Source organism: Siniperca chuatsi, linkage group LG20 (genome assembly GCF_020085105.1).
Source record: "Siniperca chuatsi isolate FFG_IHB_CAS linkage group LG20, ASM2008510v1, whole genome shotgun sequence".
Classification (NCBI taxonomy): domain Eukaryota; kingdom Metazoa; phylum Chordata; class Actinopteri; order Centrarchiformes; family Sinipercidae; genus Siniperca; species Siniperca chuatsi.
In genome coordinates, this window is record NC_058061.1 from 4,003,431 (window position 1) to 4,022,529 (window position 19,099).

General features: G+C 39.6%; 1 protein-coding gene across 1 annotated transcript; it reads left to right on the top strand.

Annotated features, from left to right (window-relative positions):
• Positions 1-1,615: 1,615 nt before the first annotated feature.
• On the top strand, positions 1,616-18,548 carry LOC122868207 (inhibitor of nuclear factor kappa-B kinase subunit alpha-like). The gene is made up of 22 exons (XM_044180011.1): positions 1,616-1,771; positions 2,281-2,399; positions 2,612-2,706; positions 2,967-3,084; positions 4,496-4,565; positions 4,645-4,733; positions 4,821-4,910; positions 5,167-5,291; positions 6,077-6,184; positions 6,386-6,521; positions 7,269-7,463; positions 8,050-8,152; positions 8,438-8,561; positions 10,300-10,451; positions 10,594-10,655; positions 10,778-10,887; positions 12,505-12,554; positions 12,713-12,818; positions 12,994-13,141; positions 13,891-14,027; positions 14,485-14,584; positions 15,548-18,548. The coding sequence occupies exons 2-22, from the start codon at positions 2,295-2,297 to the stop codon at positions 15,611-15,613; spliced, it is 2,289 nt and encodes a 762-aa protein (XP_044035946.1). The 5' UTR covers positions 1,616-1,771; positions 2,281-2,294; the 3' UTR covers positions 15,614-18,548.
• Positions 18,549-19,099: the final 551 nt, after the last annotated feature.

Here is a 19,099-nt window from a genome sequence, read left to right on the forward strand (position 1 = left end):
TACATCCCTGACAGCGGCAATTCTGCTGCATAATGAATATTCTACTTTAGATACTTTAAGTACATTTAGTTGATAATATTGACATGCTTTTACACAAGAAAATTTTGACTGCAGTACATTTACTTGTAACAAAGTATTTAAATATTGTAGTATTGCTACTTTTACTTATACCAAGTCCCCAAAATCCTCAAAGATGATATTTTTTCAGTCTTAAACTCAAAGCATTACCTGTGCGCACAATATGTAGATCAATTTCAGAATCAGAATCAGAATCAGAAATACTTTATTGATCCCCGAAGGGAAACTCTTTGTTACAGCAGCTCGTCTTTACGTCAGTGCACACAGGAGAAAGTACTAGCAAAAAATATAATATATATATAATACAATACACTATAAAAACTATAAAAAACAGGTTAGAAAATAAAATTTCTTGTGTGCACAACTTATTATGTTGTGTATTTTGGTCAGACTAAACTGTTAAAGGGCCTCAAGGCAAAAAAAAAAGTAAAAAATGCTGTTGGGTCCCAATCAAACACACCCACAAAAATGTATTTAGGAATATCTACCAAGTGAGCACAATATAATCCAAAATACAGTATAATAAAGGTGTCGAAATTTGAATTAGGGCCTCTTTAATACAGGACCCTTCTTTGTTAACAAATTTGCAATTGATCAAATTATCAGAAGCCAAGTGATACACTTACCTGGGGTTTTTTTGGGCCCCAGAGGGGTCTGTGGCCCCAGGGCAGTTGCCTGTTTGCCTGGTTGGTGATGCTATTTGCGTTTAGACTCCTGAAGACTGTGTGGCTAGAACCTACAGTTACATACAATGATTTTTATCATATCAAATATAATAACATATAATAATAATCATAATAATCATAATATACAATCATTGTTTGCTCCCTTTGCCACTTACGGTTCAAGTAAGGCTTACCAAGAACATGACGAACAAACGGATGGAAAGCAACTAAGTGCATTTACTCGAGTGCTTTACTTAAATACACATTTGAGGTACTCGTACTTTGCTTGAGTATTTAAATTTTATACTACTTTCAGAGGGAAATATTGTATTTTTTACTCCACTACATTTATTTCACAGCTTTAGTTACTCATCAATTTGCAGATTCAGATTATTAAGACAAAATATAATAATAATAACATAGATTAAGCTACACAGCAGGATATTAAGTAGCTAAATAAATAAATTAACCCCACCTTTACCAGCTGCAACATTAAACTGATTCTTACACATCGGTGCATCAATAATCATAATCCAATAAAATATATTATTCTGAAATACTTTTGGCAATTTAAATGTATTCTGATACTTTTGCCTAAGTTGAATTTTTAATGTGTGACTTTTGCTTGTACCAGAGTATTTAAACACAGTAGTATTGCAAAGTAATTTTCCAACACTATGACATACTGACGTACAACCTCTACCAACACCTGACAAAATGATTGAAAACACGAATATTACCTGCTGCCAGAAGCAGAAGTGTCATGTGATTAAAATTTATATTCCACATGGTGGAATTTATTATTTAATTCCGTTGTTTGGTGGTTGTTAAACAGTTTTAGCGTCGGTTGAACGCAGCGGGTGTTGTGTTGTTGAACGCGCCCCCGTTTCATTTTCAAGCAGCCGGGGTTTCTGGTGACGTCGCACCGGAAAGTACACATTTCTCACGGTGCTGCATTGACCCGAAAACAACACGACAGCACACATTTCTACTGAAAACGGCTCATGACACTTTCATAGAAACACGAAGTAAGTCTCAAAACTCGCTTTGCCAGCAGCTCATCACGGAAGCATTCATTTAAACGTCACTTAACTGGCGTCGAAGCTTTCATTTCCTAATGCTAGCGCCTGGCTCCGTCTATTTCCTGGAATGTATAGGGCTGCTGTTGGTTGGCTAAACTGTTGATGTAGCGTTAGCTAGCTGTTAGCCGATGTAGCCAACATAAATAACAGTTTGCTTTGTGTGTGTATTTTTCACACCTGCTGTCTTAACTTAAATATGTCATGTGTTAGAATAGACGGGCCTCTTGGGTCACATCGCCACTAAACGTCAAATTGACATCGGTATTGTGCAAATATCGATGTAATCTGACATTAGCTTGGCAGTTGTTCCAGGATGTAGTCCTGTCCCGTGTGCTTGATAGTTTTTATTTAGCTAATTTGAAGATCGCAGTCAGTTAGTGCCTTGAAAATAAATTATTTGGACTATAGCTGTTCTGTTGCTGTCATGTAAACGTTATTTCTGCACTTTGGTCTAGCTTGCGTTACAACAATGGAGAAACCTCCCTTCAGGCAGAACCAGAACTGCGGAGACTGGGAGCTGAAAGAGAGGCTGGGCATGGGCGGTTTTGCCCATGTTTACCTGTACCAACATCATGTGAGTTTACAGCAATACATCTGTGATAATGCAGACATGTGACGCTAAACGTCTTTTAGAAAGGAAGAAAAATAACCAGTTTATTAACACCTCTTACCTACTTCCTATTGGGAGTAATAAAGTACTCTGTTTGCGCCTCCAAAACTACACACAAACTGCTATTTTTGGGTATGCTTTTATGTGCTGATATGATCTGTTTTTCTGTTTTGTAGGAAACAAATGAAAAACTAGCTGTGAAAATGTGCCGTCTAGAGCTCACACCAAGGAATAAGGACAGATGGAGCAGAGAAATCCAGATCATGAAAAAGTCTGACTTATTTTTATACACTTTCTTCCTGTGGGGACAGTTAGTTTATATAGCACATTGATATAAAGTCATTAAACAGCGATGTTCTGATATAGAAATGAAGACACAGATATTATAAGTTAACCCAAAGGAAACTGCAGACATTCAGTTAGATGAAATATGACGTCTGAAGTTTTGTGCAGGCGTTGTAGCAATGGGTGACTGCAGAATCTGTATGGGCATCATTAAATAGTAATGATTCCTCCTCCTCTCTCACGCAGGTTAAATCACATCAATGTTGTGACAGCCCGAGATGTCCCAGATGAAATGAAGCACATAGCCTTAAATGATCTTCCACTGTTGGCCATGGAGTACTGCTCCAGGGGAGACCTGAGGAAGGTGAGGGGCTCGTGGAAAAGAGGCTGACAATACGTCCAAATTAAACCAGCTCTCTCAAGACACACTAAAAAGTTTTTTTAAACCCTTTTTAACTTGACAGTGGCCTCCAGAGTTGATAAATCTAAATCCCCCACCCTCACATTTTAGTTTAGATGGGGGGGCGGCTTTTGGAAAACAATGACGTAAGCCTGATCACATTTATGTTTATTTTGTCAGGCTGTGCGGTTGTGAAATAGAGATTTGATCGACGTCTTGGTGCAGCAGTGCAGGAGTTACTGTTCACAAGGGCTGTCCTCAAATCAGGATTTTCAGAGCCGACACTTCACATAAATGCATCGTCTTCGGTATATTAATTTGTCATGTGCTTGTGGTTCATTGGTTCATATATATTTCGTTTTTATAAACACTCAGCTTTACTAATATTTTCTTTAATACACCTTATCGACAAATATGAGAAATACATTATTCACTCCCATGCCCAGTTTGTGTCAGTCCAGCGCACCTGCAGAGCAGCCGCCCCACACTCGACTCCTGTATCAGCCTACGTTAGTCTCAGATTTAAGTTTTAATGCCTTTGTTCATCATTTGTGATGTGAAAACATCAGATTTCCACAGTCAGAGAAAGTAACAGTGTGCGTCCTGATTATAGTTCAGTTATGAAATCCTAGCGCACCACCGAGCATCTCTCCTGCCGGGCTGCGGTCCGCCGAAGAGTCGATCACACTGGACGGCAGTAGAGGAGGTTGTACCAGCGGCTGGTTCAAAGGTGGTTTAGCCGACTTAACAGTCTGCACCGGAGCTGAGAGCTCTTCTTCCATCACAGTTAGTTTTGAGCCTCGGTTTGTAAAGTTTACAGCCTGCCATGCTGTTTCAGTGCTTCGACTGACAAAATGCGAGTCGACTCGGGGTCTTCTCAACTGATGACTTGAATCATCGACTTTTAGGAGGCAGCCCTACTGTTCACCTGGTTCAACAGGTAGCATTTATATGCAGCAATTAAATTCTTGTTAAGTTATCTGACAACAGAAACAGAAAAATATGTAAATGAGAACAACTGAATTATGAGTTTGGCTGTATTAAAACAAAGTACAGGAGAGCATGAGGAGACAGACCAGAAGTTTAACCAGCTGAGACTCCGCACAGTTACAGGGCTATGTCAGTCTCATTTCTTTCCCGATGTTGTAGTTTACCTTCCACTTGTGTGGACAAATTATAATTTATCCATCTTAGTGTAGATGTTTACGGTTGTCTTAATCACTCATGACACAGTGCAGACGTACAAAGGTTAAAGTTGCATCACATTCTGTACTGTATGTCATACAAGATACACACAATCATAGCATGTCATCATTCTGTCGTGTAATGTAGATTTACTGCAGATGTGATAGAATTGTATTTGTGTGGGTTACAGATGCTGAGCAAACCTGAAAACTGCTGTGGTTTGAAAGAGAGCGAAGTGCTTTCATTACTCAATGATGTTGGTATGTCCAATATTTATCTATGTGCAGCTTGTTCATTCAGAGCCTTATCGTTGAGTTAAACCACTGTTTTCTGCTCTAGGATCTGGTATTCAGTATCTGCACGAAAACAAGATAATACACAGAGACCTTAAACCTGAAAACATAGTGCTGCAAGATATCAACGGAAAGGTAAACTGCCACTTTTTGACTTTGTGCCTGTTTGACTTCACATCTTCAAGAAACTGCATTTACTTACATTTACTTATTCTTCTACAGCTGGTTCACAAAATCATTGACTTGGGCTATGCTAAAGACCTGGACCAGGGCAGCCTGTGTACCTCCTTCGTCGGCACGCTTCAGTACCTGGTGAGCACTTAATTAAGCAAACAAGGAATTATTGCTTTATCCTCAGATGCACCTAGCTTTATGTAATCTCTGGCTCATCCTAATTATGTATTGAAATCCTTTAATCTTCTTCCTGCCTTCACAAATGATGAAATGTAGAGATGCTAATTTACTGTGTTGTTCTATAACTGCCCTTAATTGATAATAAGGAAAAGTGTGAAAGTTGTCGATGTCGAACAAATGTATCATGTTGAAATGCACCACTTTTTCTCTGCAGGCACCTGAGCTATTTGAGAATAAGCCATACACTGTTACTGTCGACTACTGGAGCTTTGGCACGATGGTGTTTGAATGCAGTTGTGGTTTCCGTCCATTCCTGCACAACCTTCAACCTGTGCAGTGGTAAGTTAACCCGATGCGAATCATTATGACATGTACATTTTGTTACATTTTACCACAGCCGTTGTTTGTTAGGTAAAAGCATATTGGAAAGTTTAGTCAAGTCAAAGTTACCTTGTCAGTCTACAGCAGAGGTTGAGTGAAAGGGGAGCCGTGGAGCGCGAGACATGAAGCAAAGATCCTCAGTGAGGTGAAAGAGACACGTGCATGCAGGTGCTCTGAAAACAATAGGAAGTTAGTTATTGTAGTTTGGTTGCTGATTTGGCTGCTCACCAACACAGTCAGCAGCAGAGGCTGTGACACACAGCTCGCTTTAAAACCGTTAGCGCCTGATCCCACAATTTTACACGATTTTACTCATTCTCTGAGTCATAACTTGGTCAAATATGAACACACAGACATGATACACATATTTCGAGGTTGAGTGTGACTTACACTTTCCGTGAATATAGTTATTTCTGATCTTCTGAGCATAACTCTATTTGCGTAGGAGATCTTAATTTACAGGGATTACAATAACATACGAAATGCTAACAGCGAAGGAAGCAGGTTTGGATAACTAAAGTAATCTACAAGTGTTCAGTGTCAAAGTTGGCTGGGAATATAACTGAAAACACCATCTTCCATGACTAACAAGAATTTTGAAGTGTAACCACATCTGAAAATGTTACATTTTCCATCAAACTACTCCTATGCTTTTGTGCTTTTTGTATAGAAAATCTTTCAAGTCTTGTAATGGAATCATTTTAAGATGTAAAACTGTCCGTCTTGTCTCTTCTCATCCACAGGGCCAGCAAAGTGAGGAATAAAGGTCCAAAAGACATCATGGCTGTAGAGGAACTGAACGGAGAAGTCAGGTTCTCCACACACCTCCCGTACCCCAACAATCTCAGCAGGTTAGGACCCTGTAACTGCTAAAAATATATCACTTCAAACACTTGATACAGGGTGTTGCAGTTTTTTCCTCTTCCATTGGAGGCTAATTACATTGTTGTCCGTTGGTCATTCAAATGAAAGGGCTTGAGCCACAGCTGGTGTTCCCAGTATTTGGTGCCAATTTCTCTCCTTGAACACATATTTTAATTGTTGTTAAATAGGACACTGTTGGAGCCAATGGAAGCACTTCTTCAGCTCATGTTAAAATGGGATCCTGTCCAGAGAGGAGGCAAAATCAACCCCGACATCAAGAAACCTCTGTGCTTTGAAGTGCTGGAGCAGATACTGAGCATGAAGGTGAGTTACTGGCAGAGCTCCTTTTCTTAAAGTTTAATCTGAAGAAGCAGCCTTTCATCAGTGATTTTTGAGCCAGTTGTATCTGGGTCAACCAGCATTTACATATTTCTGTTGTTACTACTGATAGCCTTCATTTCTACAATGCAGAGAAAATGTTGATGGTTATTCTGTCATCGGTAGGGCTGGGTTTTGTTTGAAATGTTTTTATACCTGTGCTGAGTTTCTCTACCGATATCAAAACAATGTTTTCCTACAAGCCTTTTGTTTTTTCCATTTAACAAAAAAAGCCAAAAGTTCTCAAATGTTAAATGTTGTCTAAACACAAGCAGCCGCACAAGAACTTTACCTCAATAAAATAGTTATTCTCACTCACTATCTGATCAGAGAACAGACGAGATTAAGAATCTGACCGAACATCTAATGCCAGCTTTCAGTACTTGACAGTTTTCTGTATTTGATGTTATGACCAAATTACGATACACGACATGTTGGTACACTAATTGGAGGTGATGTTGCATTTTGGCAGCAGACATCGAAATGTTTGGCTTCTGTTGAAATCTGACACTACATTTATCTCTCTTAAAAGAGAAGTGCGTTGATTTTACACATGAAAGTCTGTTTAGGTGTTGGGGAGTACTACTGCATATGTGAAAAAAGTAATATAAAGCCTTTTGTAGCCTTTTTGCCTCAAGTGATGTCACTGTAGTCAGCGTCGGTTGGGTCGATGTTTCTCTTGTGTCTCTCCAGGTGGTCCACATCCTGAACATGACCACAGCTCAGGTCCACTCTTTCCAGTTGACTCCGGACGAAAGTCTCCACAGTCTACAGAAGCACATTGAGGCAGAGACCAAGATTGAAGTGGTGAACCAGGAGCTGCTGCAGGAGACGGGAGTGTCGCTGGATCCCAGGAAGCCCGCTGCACAATGTGTCCTAGATGGAGTGGTAAGTTCACTCTCACGCAGCTTAGAGTTCACTGTTGCTCCTGTGCAACAAAAGGACGAATGTTTGGCCTGCAGATCAAAAACTTCGGTTAGGTTATGTTTCACCTGGCAAATCTCAGTCACAGATACAAACCATAAATATTCTGATGATGAAAAACACTCCTGTTGGAGTTAAAACCTTCTTCAGGGGGTGTCCTGGTGGTTTAGGGCTTTAAGACCATGTATTGGCAACGTCCCCAATTGAAATCCAGCCACGAACCTTTGCTATATTTTGTCATCAGCCTTCTCTCTCTCCTCATGTCCTGTCAGATCTCTGTTTCGTATTGCTGATAAAGCAAAAAAATGTTTTATAATTAGTATCTCCCGTTGGAACTTTTACAAAGACAGGAATAGGTGTGCAAAAGACTTGTCTCAGTGCTAAAAAAACTAAAATGATGCAGAAAAAGCTGTGTCTGCAGGTATTCTGATTCTCACACACTCACTGTATATGTGTTGAGGGACTCTGAATCACCCGGTTATGCTCTTTTGAGCGACAGGAAAGGTATTTGCAGGCTGTGTAAGTGGTGATTTTCTTCTCCCCTGTGTAGAGAGGGTGGGATAGCTACATCGTCTACCTATTTGACAAGAGCATCACCAAATACTCTGGTCCCTTCAGTGCCAGACAACTGCCTGATAAAGTCAACACTATTGGTGAGTTTATTTTAAGTTATGCAGGCTGATCAACTTTTTAAGAAAACGTACCTTGATGCATCAGTTTGAATATATTTAACAGATCACAGGTTACACTCATTTCTATAGATTTTCCATCACGCTTCTTCTGTCTCATGTTGTCAGGTATAAAAACTATTCTGTAACGGATGTTTTTTTGTTTTTTTTACCGTGATGAACACCATCCCTAGTGACAGCTTACTCCACTAAGTGGCAGTATTAACACAATATAGTGCAGCTGTCATAGTTCTTGTTTTAACTTTGCAGTACAAGAGGCCAAGACACAGCTGCCCCTGGTTGTGTTGAAGAAGGTTTGGGGTGAAGCAGTGAGCTACATCTGTGGCCTGAAGGAGGACTACAGCAGGCTTTTCCAGGGACAGAGGGCTGCCATGTGAGTCACATGACAGATTTCTGTAAACTGTTTTGGGGTTTTTTTACCACAAAACACAAGATATATTTATATTGAATTAACGAAAGACTAAATTAGCATTTTGTGTTTTTCTCAACACAAAATGCACAACACAAAAAAGTTGTATTGCCTTTACAAATGTTGCTGTTGTAAACAAACCTTTAACAGCATCACAAATGTTTGATAATTTAAATGTACTTGCTGTTGAACGTTATTCCATTTATTAAAAGGCCTGTCAATCAATTTGAGATTATTAGAAAGCTTTAAAGGAAGTTAGGGCTGCGCTATTGATTATGTTTATATAAATTTCCTGCTTCTATGCCATCAAAGTTTGGTAACATGGTGGAGGGGTGATGGGTTAAATTGGCAGCCAAACCAGAAAAAAAGCACAGGAGATGTCATAGCTGCAAATTAATTTTACAATTATGTTGAAGACGTTTTCTGTGCAGGAAATCACTGAGGCAGAATCTTGTTGAGGTTTGTTTACTCCATGTGTGCTGGAGGAAAGCAACTTACTTAGATAACAATCCCATCTGGACAGAATTAAGGTCACAGATAGCTCTGTGTGCAAGATATGTAAGATATGCAAGTTTACTGAGTCTGGATCATATCTCTTATAACACCAGAGTGTCTCTATATACAAGGGAACATTTTTTTCATTAGGGTATGTGCAGGGCAAGTATTTAAAAGCATTAAATGTAGTTTCCTCAAAAAAGGCCTTTGAAGGTATTAAAAAGTCTTACATTTAATTGACAAAAGTCTTAAATATTTTCTCTTGCCTGCAGTAGGCAGTGATGTTTGTTATAAAATGTATTTGTATCTGTTTGCAGACTTGTCATTAGACGTTATACACCTATAAACTAAAAGCGGGGTTGTTGTGACAGTGGATTGTGCTGCAGGACTCTCTACAATCCTTTTTGTGGAGTTTCAGTCGGCACCATCAGACCTGTAGCAAATACTGTCACTACTGCAGCTAGGTAGCTCACCAGCTCATAATGTGCAAGCGTCTTAAATGAGTCAATCATTTTCAGTTGGTTAATCCATCCATTTTCTGCTGCTTATCTGGGTCCATGTCACGTTAATATAATTAATTTATATCATTAGGAATTATTGTTATGTACTTCTGGGAAGTACTGAAAGGTGATTTTTAGGCCATATTGTCCCTACTGGGTTTCCATCATACTTTGGCCGGTTTGATTGTGAAACAGGTATTAAATAGCGTTGTATGTGGTTTTAAAAAGGTCTTAGAAACACTTGAATTTAACTTGGTGAGTCCTGCAGAAACAAATCTAAACAATTCCTGTACAACTGTATTACAACCTTTTAAAACTTTTGATTGACTATTGGGAGTAATAATTTACTTGTCAATTTTATATTAATTACTTTTTTATTTTACATAACGCCCATCTAATCCATGCAAGGTACTTTATTTGTAAATGTAATCCTGTAGGAGATAGTCTGTTGCCTCTGTGGACTGTCCCGGCCTGGGGAAGGCTTTCTTTTTTTAGCTTGGCGAGGCTGTGGACAGCCGCGTGTCTGATATGAGCTGCGTCAGGTGCTCCCAACATGCAGATGCTGGTCATTTTACTTGATGGGGGCAACCGGCCACACCAGAGGGATTTCATGCCTGGGGAATTGAACCCAGGCCTCTGCTGTAGTGGTGCTTTTTCTTCCTTTCACACCTTTCTTACTCTTAATTGTCTCCTTCCTCCCCCTCCAGGTTGAGTCTCCTGCGCTACAACACAAACCTGACCAGGTGTAAGAACAGCATGTTTGGCTTCTCTCAGCAGCTGAAGGCCAAGCTGGACTTCTTCAAGAGCAGCATCCAATACGACCTGGAAAAATACAGTGATCAGATGCACTATGGCATATGTGAGTGTTTACTGGCAGCTGTTTGTTTTGCTTTGATACTTGACCTTCTAATGGAGAACATTTACATATGGGAATATTTTTATAGCACCGAGCAAGATGTTGTTTGTTTTGATGAGCTGTGTGTGTGTGTGTTTGTCCAAAGCCTCTGAAAAGATGCTGAAAGCCTGGCAGGAGAACGAGGAAAGAGCTGCTGCTTTTGCACAGGTAATGCATGTTTTCAAAACAAAATATTTTAAAATGTTAAAAACATTTAAATGGCCTGTAATGTCTCTCAGTACAAACCCTGACGGTGGCAGTCCTGGCGTGATTCCTGGTTTGTCCTGCAGGTGGCAGAGGTGAGCCATTTGGATGATGAGATCATGGCTCTGCACTCTGAGATAGTGGAACTTCAGAGGAGCCCGTACGCTCGACGCCAAGGAGAGAAGATGGAACAGCTGTGAGTGTTAATGGGCTCTGACCTGAAAATATGTCATCTACATAGTTATCAACAATAGTCTTTCTCCCATGTTTTGTTGATTTGAAAGACAGGAGTGATGAAATGAGGCTTTCTGCTCTTGTTTTTGCTTTAGCTAGCTTATTGTGTTGGTTTGTAAACACACTGTACATAACAATGTGTACAGATGTTTTTGTCTGTCAGTGTGAACATTAAAACACTTTGGTGCTGAGTGAGATATCTCAGCATTTTGTGACCACTTAACTTTTCATCAAGCACCATTATCAGGTCTAAATGTCCCCTTTGAACCAAAGAATCCTGCACAGTATTGATCACCTGTATTTCCTTCACTTTATTAACAGCGTTTTGGTCCTCGCAAACAAATCATTGTTCAGTCATTTTTGCAGCACAGACAGACAGATATTGCAATTATATGCCATTGTATGCAGCAGTTAAACACCGTAGCTGACATGCAACTTCTCAAAAACTATATATCAGGACCAGAGAGCTACTATGTGGGTGGGGGCCCCACAAGAACTGTGATTGGTCAGCTTGGGCGGTTTCTGATGCTGGTGTGAAGTAGTGAAGACAACATGAAGCAAGTTTATTTAAAAAAAGGCTCAACTGTCTTCTCCATTTCAAAAACGCGTATCTAGCCAATCCATCTCCACTTCAAACCCTCTGCTCACCACAACCCCCGCTCCCATCACAGTGAATAACACAAAGTAGATAAGCTCAGAATAGTCCCATATTCAGTGATGAAGCACGGCGGACCCTCCCACCATCCCTCGTATCACAAAGTAAATGAAAGAATGTAAACACAGCTGGGAATTATAATTCAAGCATGAAACGGGCGGATCACGTATGATACATCCTTCTAGTCTGGCGGTGGTGATGACAACGGGTGAAATCCGACTCTCAACTATAAATCAAAACCTGCGCCGCAGGGACTGTATCTACAGCAGGACTCCTGTTAACCCTTTCCAGCGACCGTAAATCCGGCTTTTGACGAGTAGTGCACAGGGACACCGCCCTTTGATCATGAGTTTTTGATCCTACGCGTCTGTCAATAAGACTTTATAGTGTGCAAGAACTTTGTAGAAAGTGACAGGACAATATAAAATCTAATGTGCAGATTGGAATGAAATTTCCCATGAAACCGCATTTAGCTTTATGAGAGTTGGGTATAAATCTGAAATAGTGTTAAAACACATCCCCCAGGCCAACATGAAAAGTTTGCACAAGTCACTCTGCTTTCTCATACTTTTTCTTTTGCACATCCACTGGATTGAGGTGTCTTCACGTGCGCCCAGAGCAGCCGCCCACTCACCACCTGCCGCCTGCCAGATTAGATTTAAAGGGTTTGTGGTTTAAAAACAAACAAACCTCTGTGCTGCTGTAAAAGCGGTGACTGGTGTCACTTCCAGGCAAGATGGGATGGATCTCCAACGGCATTTTAAACATGCTGCATCAGACAATAATCTGCTGTTTAAAAGACCACAACAGCTGCCAGCTCATATTTGCTTTAAAAGTGTTACTGATATGTGTTATTTGTGCCTCAGGCATGGCTTCAGAATTCAGTCTTGTATATATATTTAAATCTGACTCATTTCATTGCAGAGAAGAAAAGGCGATTGAGCTCTACAAGCAACTGAAGATGAAATGCAAAAGTAAGATCATTGTCATTCAAAATGTTATGATATGATATCACAGTGGCACTCAATGTAATCACCTGCTTTTCTGCAAAAATTAGAAATTAGAAATCGAATGAATACATTTGTTGAACTGAAATGTGTGTTCAGTAGTTTATCTGATGCATATCTCTCAGCACCTGAGCCAGATGTGAGCAGTGACAGCTCCGAGATGGTGAAGGCCATCATTCTGACTGTCCAGAACCAGGACAAGGTCCTCAAAGATCTGTACACCCACCTCAGGTGAGAGTCTAACAATCCTCAAAGACATTCAGTGTTTTATTCTACTGGGAATATCAGACCTCTAAATTCACTTCAAACGTTTTGTCTTTCTCCAATATTTAAACATCACCCATTTGGTACTTTAAAGAGCCACAGTACTAAAACTGCATGTTAACGTCTTGACTCCTCCCAACAGTAAGATCCTGATCAGCAAACAGAAGATCATTGACTTGTTTCCACGTATTGAGAAAACCCTGGAGAGCATTAAGGATGCTGACAACACAGTGATGCAGATGCAGATCAAGAGGCAGAGAGAGTTCTGGCATTTACTGAAGATCGCCTGTGTGAGTGACTCTGCATTGTTTTTGTACTGGCTGTGAAAACAAATCTCCCTCTTGGACAATAGTATAGAGTGAGCTGTGCATCAACGCTCAGGAATCACACTTTTTAGGTTACGTATGTTATCACTGAGGGCCCTGTCTGCTTTGTTTTAGTAGTCCGAGTAATCTACTGTAATTGAATAAAACCATGTTACACTCTCCTCGGGCTGCAACTAATGATTATTGTCATTAGCGGCTTCTCTGCGGATTATTTTCTCAATTAACTGATTAATCGCCTGGTCTACAAAATGTCAAACTAATGAAAAACGTCCGTCACAATTTCCTAAAGTCCAAGGTGCCGTCTTCACTTTGCTTGTTTTGTCTGACCGACAGACCAAAACCCATAGAGATTCAGTTTGCTATCACATAAGACAAAGGAAAACAGGAAATCCTCACAATTGAGGAGCTAGAACGTGGTAATATTTGGCGTATTTGAAAACGCACTTAATTTTCTGTCAATCAACTAATTATTTCAGCTCCACACTGTCACACCTTGTGTCAGCTTAATAAGTCGGTCCTTTGGGGCAGCGTTTGCTCCCCAGCTGTGGTACTTTCTGTCCTCTGTTACCTCCTCAGATTTGGCTACTCTTAAATTACCAAAAACACAGACAGCAGGAGGATGTGCTGCCTGCATTCCTTCTGTAGGAGAAAAACAGCATGTTTGTTATTGCTGCATGTACCAGTGTGATCTCTCTCTCTCTCTCTCTCTCCAGGCTCAAAACTCCTCAAGGAACTCGATCGCAGCCAGTCCCGAGTCGTCCAACCTGCTGCAGGTTTCTCAATGGTCACAGTTGGCACAACCTGTCAGCTCCCCACATCCCCTAACCTCCCTACCTGGGCCCAATGACAGGTAACTGATTGATTCTTTCATTCGTTCAGAGCAATCATGTGACTTCTGAAGTATTCACCCCCTCGACCTGTTTAACTGTGTGAAAACAAATCTCTACAAATTGCATACTTTAATTTAGATCAGTTTGTAGAGAGTCTTTTTTTTTTCTGTTGATCAGTGTTTAAAAGAAAATCCTAATCACATCCGTTCAATATTTATTTATTGTTTGTTTTGTTGTTAATAAAACATGAAAAGGGGTAAATACAGGGGTAAATACTTCATGTATTATAAATATCATTACATTTTTTGTGTATTGTATATTCAGTTGGGAATGGCATAGACTGTTAGTGTGATTATGTGCTCGTGCTACAGTCTGCTGAATACTGCTATACATGGTTTTGTAGGTCAGTACTAAACACATTGTACATATGATGGTCTCATGTGATTTAAATCGTGGCTCTGTGTGTTTTTCCTTCAGTGATGCTGCACCACGTCTGCTGCAGGAGAACCAGAAGTACCTCAGTCAGCTGACCAGCCTGATGCAGGAGACTGCTGATGAACAGACCAAAAGCATAGTGGTGAGTTCACTTGCTTTTAATTTGTGGTGTTTCAGTTGTCCTGGATCTTTTTTTTTTTTTTATATGTAGTGTTGTTATTGCAAAGTACAAATTAACTATACAAGCTTAAACTTGACTTGCAAGTTGGGTTCCCCTCTGGAAAAGCAGGGAACTGGTCTGACTGTCAGATGTCTGCCAGTGTTAAAAATGTACTGCATTTCTAATGACAGCAAGGTGAACGACACTCAATATGTATAGTGTTTTTTAAACAAATACATTAATGCCTGTGTTATTTGCTGTGTTAAGACAAGCTAAAATCAAGCACTCTACCCTCTGAACTTAGAGCTACCGGAGTTTGCTTTGGCACTAAAAACTGAGTCAAACGGCCACCATAAGTTAATAATTAATAGCAGAAAAACAGAGAATCTTTATAATGATACGGTCAGAATCTGCGCAGGTGTCAGATCGGTCACTGCAAACAATTTTGTGCGATTTTGATCATTTGAGAGATCTTTTCAAGATCTTTGCACGTTGTTAGGGTACTAAAATTAGGATGAATTAGATAGGTGTTTAAATTAGGTTATCAGAGTGGTGTACATTAGTTATGGTGACAGAGATGATTAGCATTAATTGTACAGTTAACATCACCAGGCAGGAAGCAAAAAGCCCTTTGGGAACAGTTGTTAAAGATTGGTATGGTGATGTGACAGAGCACCAGATAGCTTCTTCCAAGATAGGGCTGCTTGGTGAAAACACATATTTTACTACATGTATATACTTATAAATATCCCATTTTAAAAAAGGGGAAAGTAACAGCTCTCCAGAATGAGCTGCACCTTTTTTATGTTAAAAAACATTTGTAATATAAATAGTATTTTCACACATTCTGGGGAGGTGCTTCCTTTTTATACATACATATTTTATACGTATGTATTTTTGTTTATCATCTCAGCTTTTAACACGTTGGGTTTTTCCTCTTTCAAGGACCAAGACTGGAGCTGGACGAAATACGAAACTTTAACAACAAAATTAAAAAAGAGAAATGCATAAGCGGTGTTGCGCCCTCCATCCCTGCCTGTGCACCGAGTAACACTAAAGACGTACGCTGTTAACACAGCAGAGTGGGGTCAAACATGGACTCGGGATATTCTCTTAAAAATGGCTCTCCTGATCTTCTTTTAAGGAAAAAAAAAAAGGGGACGGAGTTCACACATGCTCAGTGGTGTCGTCTCAGGGGCTGGTGAGCGGTTCGATCAATGAATATTCTTGTTTTTATATGATGAAACAATGAAACTGTGTCACTCTACTTTTTCCTTTCGCTGCACTATATACATCATAATTCATAAAAAGTGATGACATTCATTTCTACTGCAAGATTGAGCAAATTGTAGCACAAGATTTGGGGGTTTGAGGTGGATTTATCACGCGGGAGAGTATTTGACAGAAGCATGGGAATTAGTTCAAACTTGTGACATACAAGGAAAACACAGGAAGTGGTTGGGGGGGTTAGGGTGGGGGGCTCCAGGAGGAAATTACAGTCAAGCAAACAGCACTTTGATACTCCCACGTATCCTGTCTGTAAAGAGTTGCGTTGTTCCAGATGAAACGTTCCAGGCTGCCAAAACTGTCGCAGAATTTACAGTCAAGACAGAAACTGTTTTTTTTTTTTTGTCGCTCATAATCAATTTGATATATTTTACTATACACAGTCTGGGGTATAGATTCTATGTAGATGTTATTTTGATTTAAGTTGTTTTGATATCATAGGCAGAAGTCTTTTGTCAAGATATATGTGACAGACGTGGCTGGCCATTATGTTTATACAATGTCTATACTGTTTCTGTCTTTCTAATCGTCTGCGAGATACAATGGCTTTAGTTGTCTCATTTATGTGCACATAATATTTCACTGGATGGTTTTATGCTGTGTTCCTGTCATATAGAGTTGAAATGATTAGTCTGAAGTTTCCGTCCAAATTTAGTGCAGATTTTAAACAAATTTCCAGAACATCTGCGAAAGAAAATGCAAATTAATGCGCGTTTCCATCCACTACTGTAATGTGAATATTTGGTTCATCGAGACGAACAGCTGGTGGAGCAAATTCTCCTCATTCGAGTGCCATTAAACCGCTGCAGAAGAACAAGATGATGTAATTTAAAAGAGCTCCAGTCAAAGCTCAAACAATGGAAAACATGATGGAAATATGACTGTTCTGTTAGTTTCATGTATTAATGTGAGGAAGGTTACAGTCTCCTCCTCGCTCCGCACAGATCTGATGTTTACAGTCACATGCTTCATGTACGTCATGATTTATTCACCAAGTCTGGTTCAATTGCACTTGGTCGCATTTTGCTTTTATCGATACACCAACAGCCAAGCATCAAAACTTCTTATGTTTTCCCCCGAAAAATGATCATAAAAGCAGGTGGACGGAAACGCATTTAATCAATCAAGTTGTGATTGAAAGAAAGTTAATGGGCAAGTCAACATTCTCCAATGTGAAGATTTGCTGCCTCTCTGTGTCTCATGAGAGTAAACTCTTTTGGTTGGTGACCAATTTAATGTGGGCATCTTTCACTGTTTTCTGACATCTGACAAAAACAAATGAATCAGTTAATCAAGAAAATAATCAGCAGATTAATCGATAATCAAAAAAAAGATTACTTGCTGCCCTAAATGTCATGCGGGAGAAACAGCGTCAACATCAACATTCAAGTCATAATTACATCTGGGAGGCTGATGTCTTTTAGAAAAGCTCCGATAAATCAGACTTAAATCACTTAAATCCCCTGAAAAGTGGAAGTATTTCTCCATAACATGACTTAATAAGCAACCTCAGTAAAAAAAAAAAACTTCTCTTGGTATCAACTTTTAACAGTTTAACACTCAAACTCAGCTAATCTGCTTCATCGGGACTGTGTAGGTGTGGTTTGATCGGATTTGATTGATGGCAACCAAACGACTGTCGTCATTGGTTCACGAAAAGTATGTGACATCACCTTTATTGTAACTGAGCCCCGCCCACTTCAAAGCAGTGAGAAGAGCGAAAAATCAGAAATCTCTCAAGCGAAATAACTACAGCTGTCCTAACTGTGGTACAAAGTGGTGTTTTCATGGAGGATCCCAGCGCTCGTAGTAAGAAGCTGATTGAGAAGTTTTTAGGGCCTTAAAATAACAAACATGGATGTCGTTCAAGGTGATTAAACTCAAATTTAATGGATATAGGGTCAATACACAGTATTGTCAATACACAGTATTTTTAACCCTCACACGACCAAGTCTGCAGTCATTCAGCTCTCCTGAGTGATCTGATGACTCGCCAATAATCTCTGGGACCGCAACTAATGATTGTTTTCATTGTCAGTTAATTATTGGTGATCATTTTCTCGACTGTTAGTGAAAAAATGCCTATTAAGGTGACACATGACTCATTCAGCCAACAGTCTGAAACCAAAATGTATATCATTTGCAAAAAACCCCCAGAATATTTGGCTTTTTTGCTTGAAAAATCACTGAAACAATCAGTTAACAAATTGCCGATTAATTGATTAATCAACTAATCCTTTCAGCTCTAGCCGTAAACACGAGTCTCTTCCTTCATCTGTCCCATATGACATGAACGTGGTGTCTTCGACCATCGATCCACAGTGAAACGAATGTGAATGATCGGATCTGAGTGCTCGCAGGAAACCAGGAGAGTAAATGGTTGAATGTACTGCAGTTACACGGGCACGTGCTAACCGAATGATCACGTGGAGAGAAATTAACCCTCTTGAGTTGTATTTATGAAGTTGAAGTGCAATGGAAAAAAATTGTTTTTTGTATTTAAGTAACTCGATTTGTCAGTTTTCTTTCCATTTAAGTATTTGTTTCCATCTGATGGTTTAAACTTGTTTCTGAATGTTTAATTTTTAGAAATTTCATTGTATATAAAGATCAAATGTTTACCTGTTAATGAAATAAAATGACTTTGGCATGATTCTGATGTTGATGGTTCAGTTTGACGTTTATTCTTCGAGGCCAGCTAATAATAAGTGTCAGACAGGAAATGTTCAGCTCAGTCTTTACTGTTGAAATTTAGCTTGCAGCTTTAAAACAGACGTATAAAACCAGACTCAAACGACAGCAAACAGAATAAAAGGTAAGAGCCCGAGCAAAACTGGGTTTTTGAGGTAGATGTTTATTTGTGAGTTTAAAAAAATCTGATAATGATCAACTCATATTTGTTTTTAGCCACGCTAGCAACATGACTATGAACGCCAATGTCCGCCTTTCAGTCAACAGTCCAAAGGTAAATATCTCAACAACTACTGGATAGATTGCCATGAAATTCAGTTCAGACATTCATGTTCCCCTCAGGATGAATTGTAATAACTTTGGGGATCCCGTAACTTTTCATCTAGCGCCACCATCTGGTACTTTACGACCAAATGCCTGCAAAACCAATGACATTCCCATCGGCCTCAGCTGCACTTTGTGTTTAGTGGTAACTAGCAAATGTTAGCATGCTAACACGCTAAACTAAGATGGTGAACA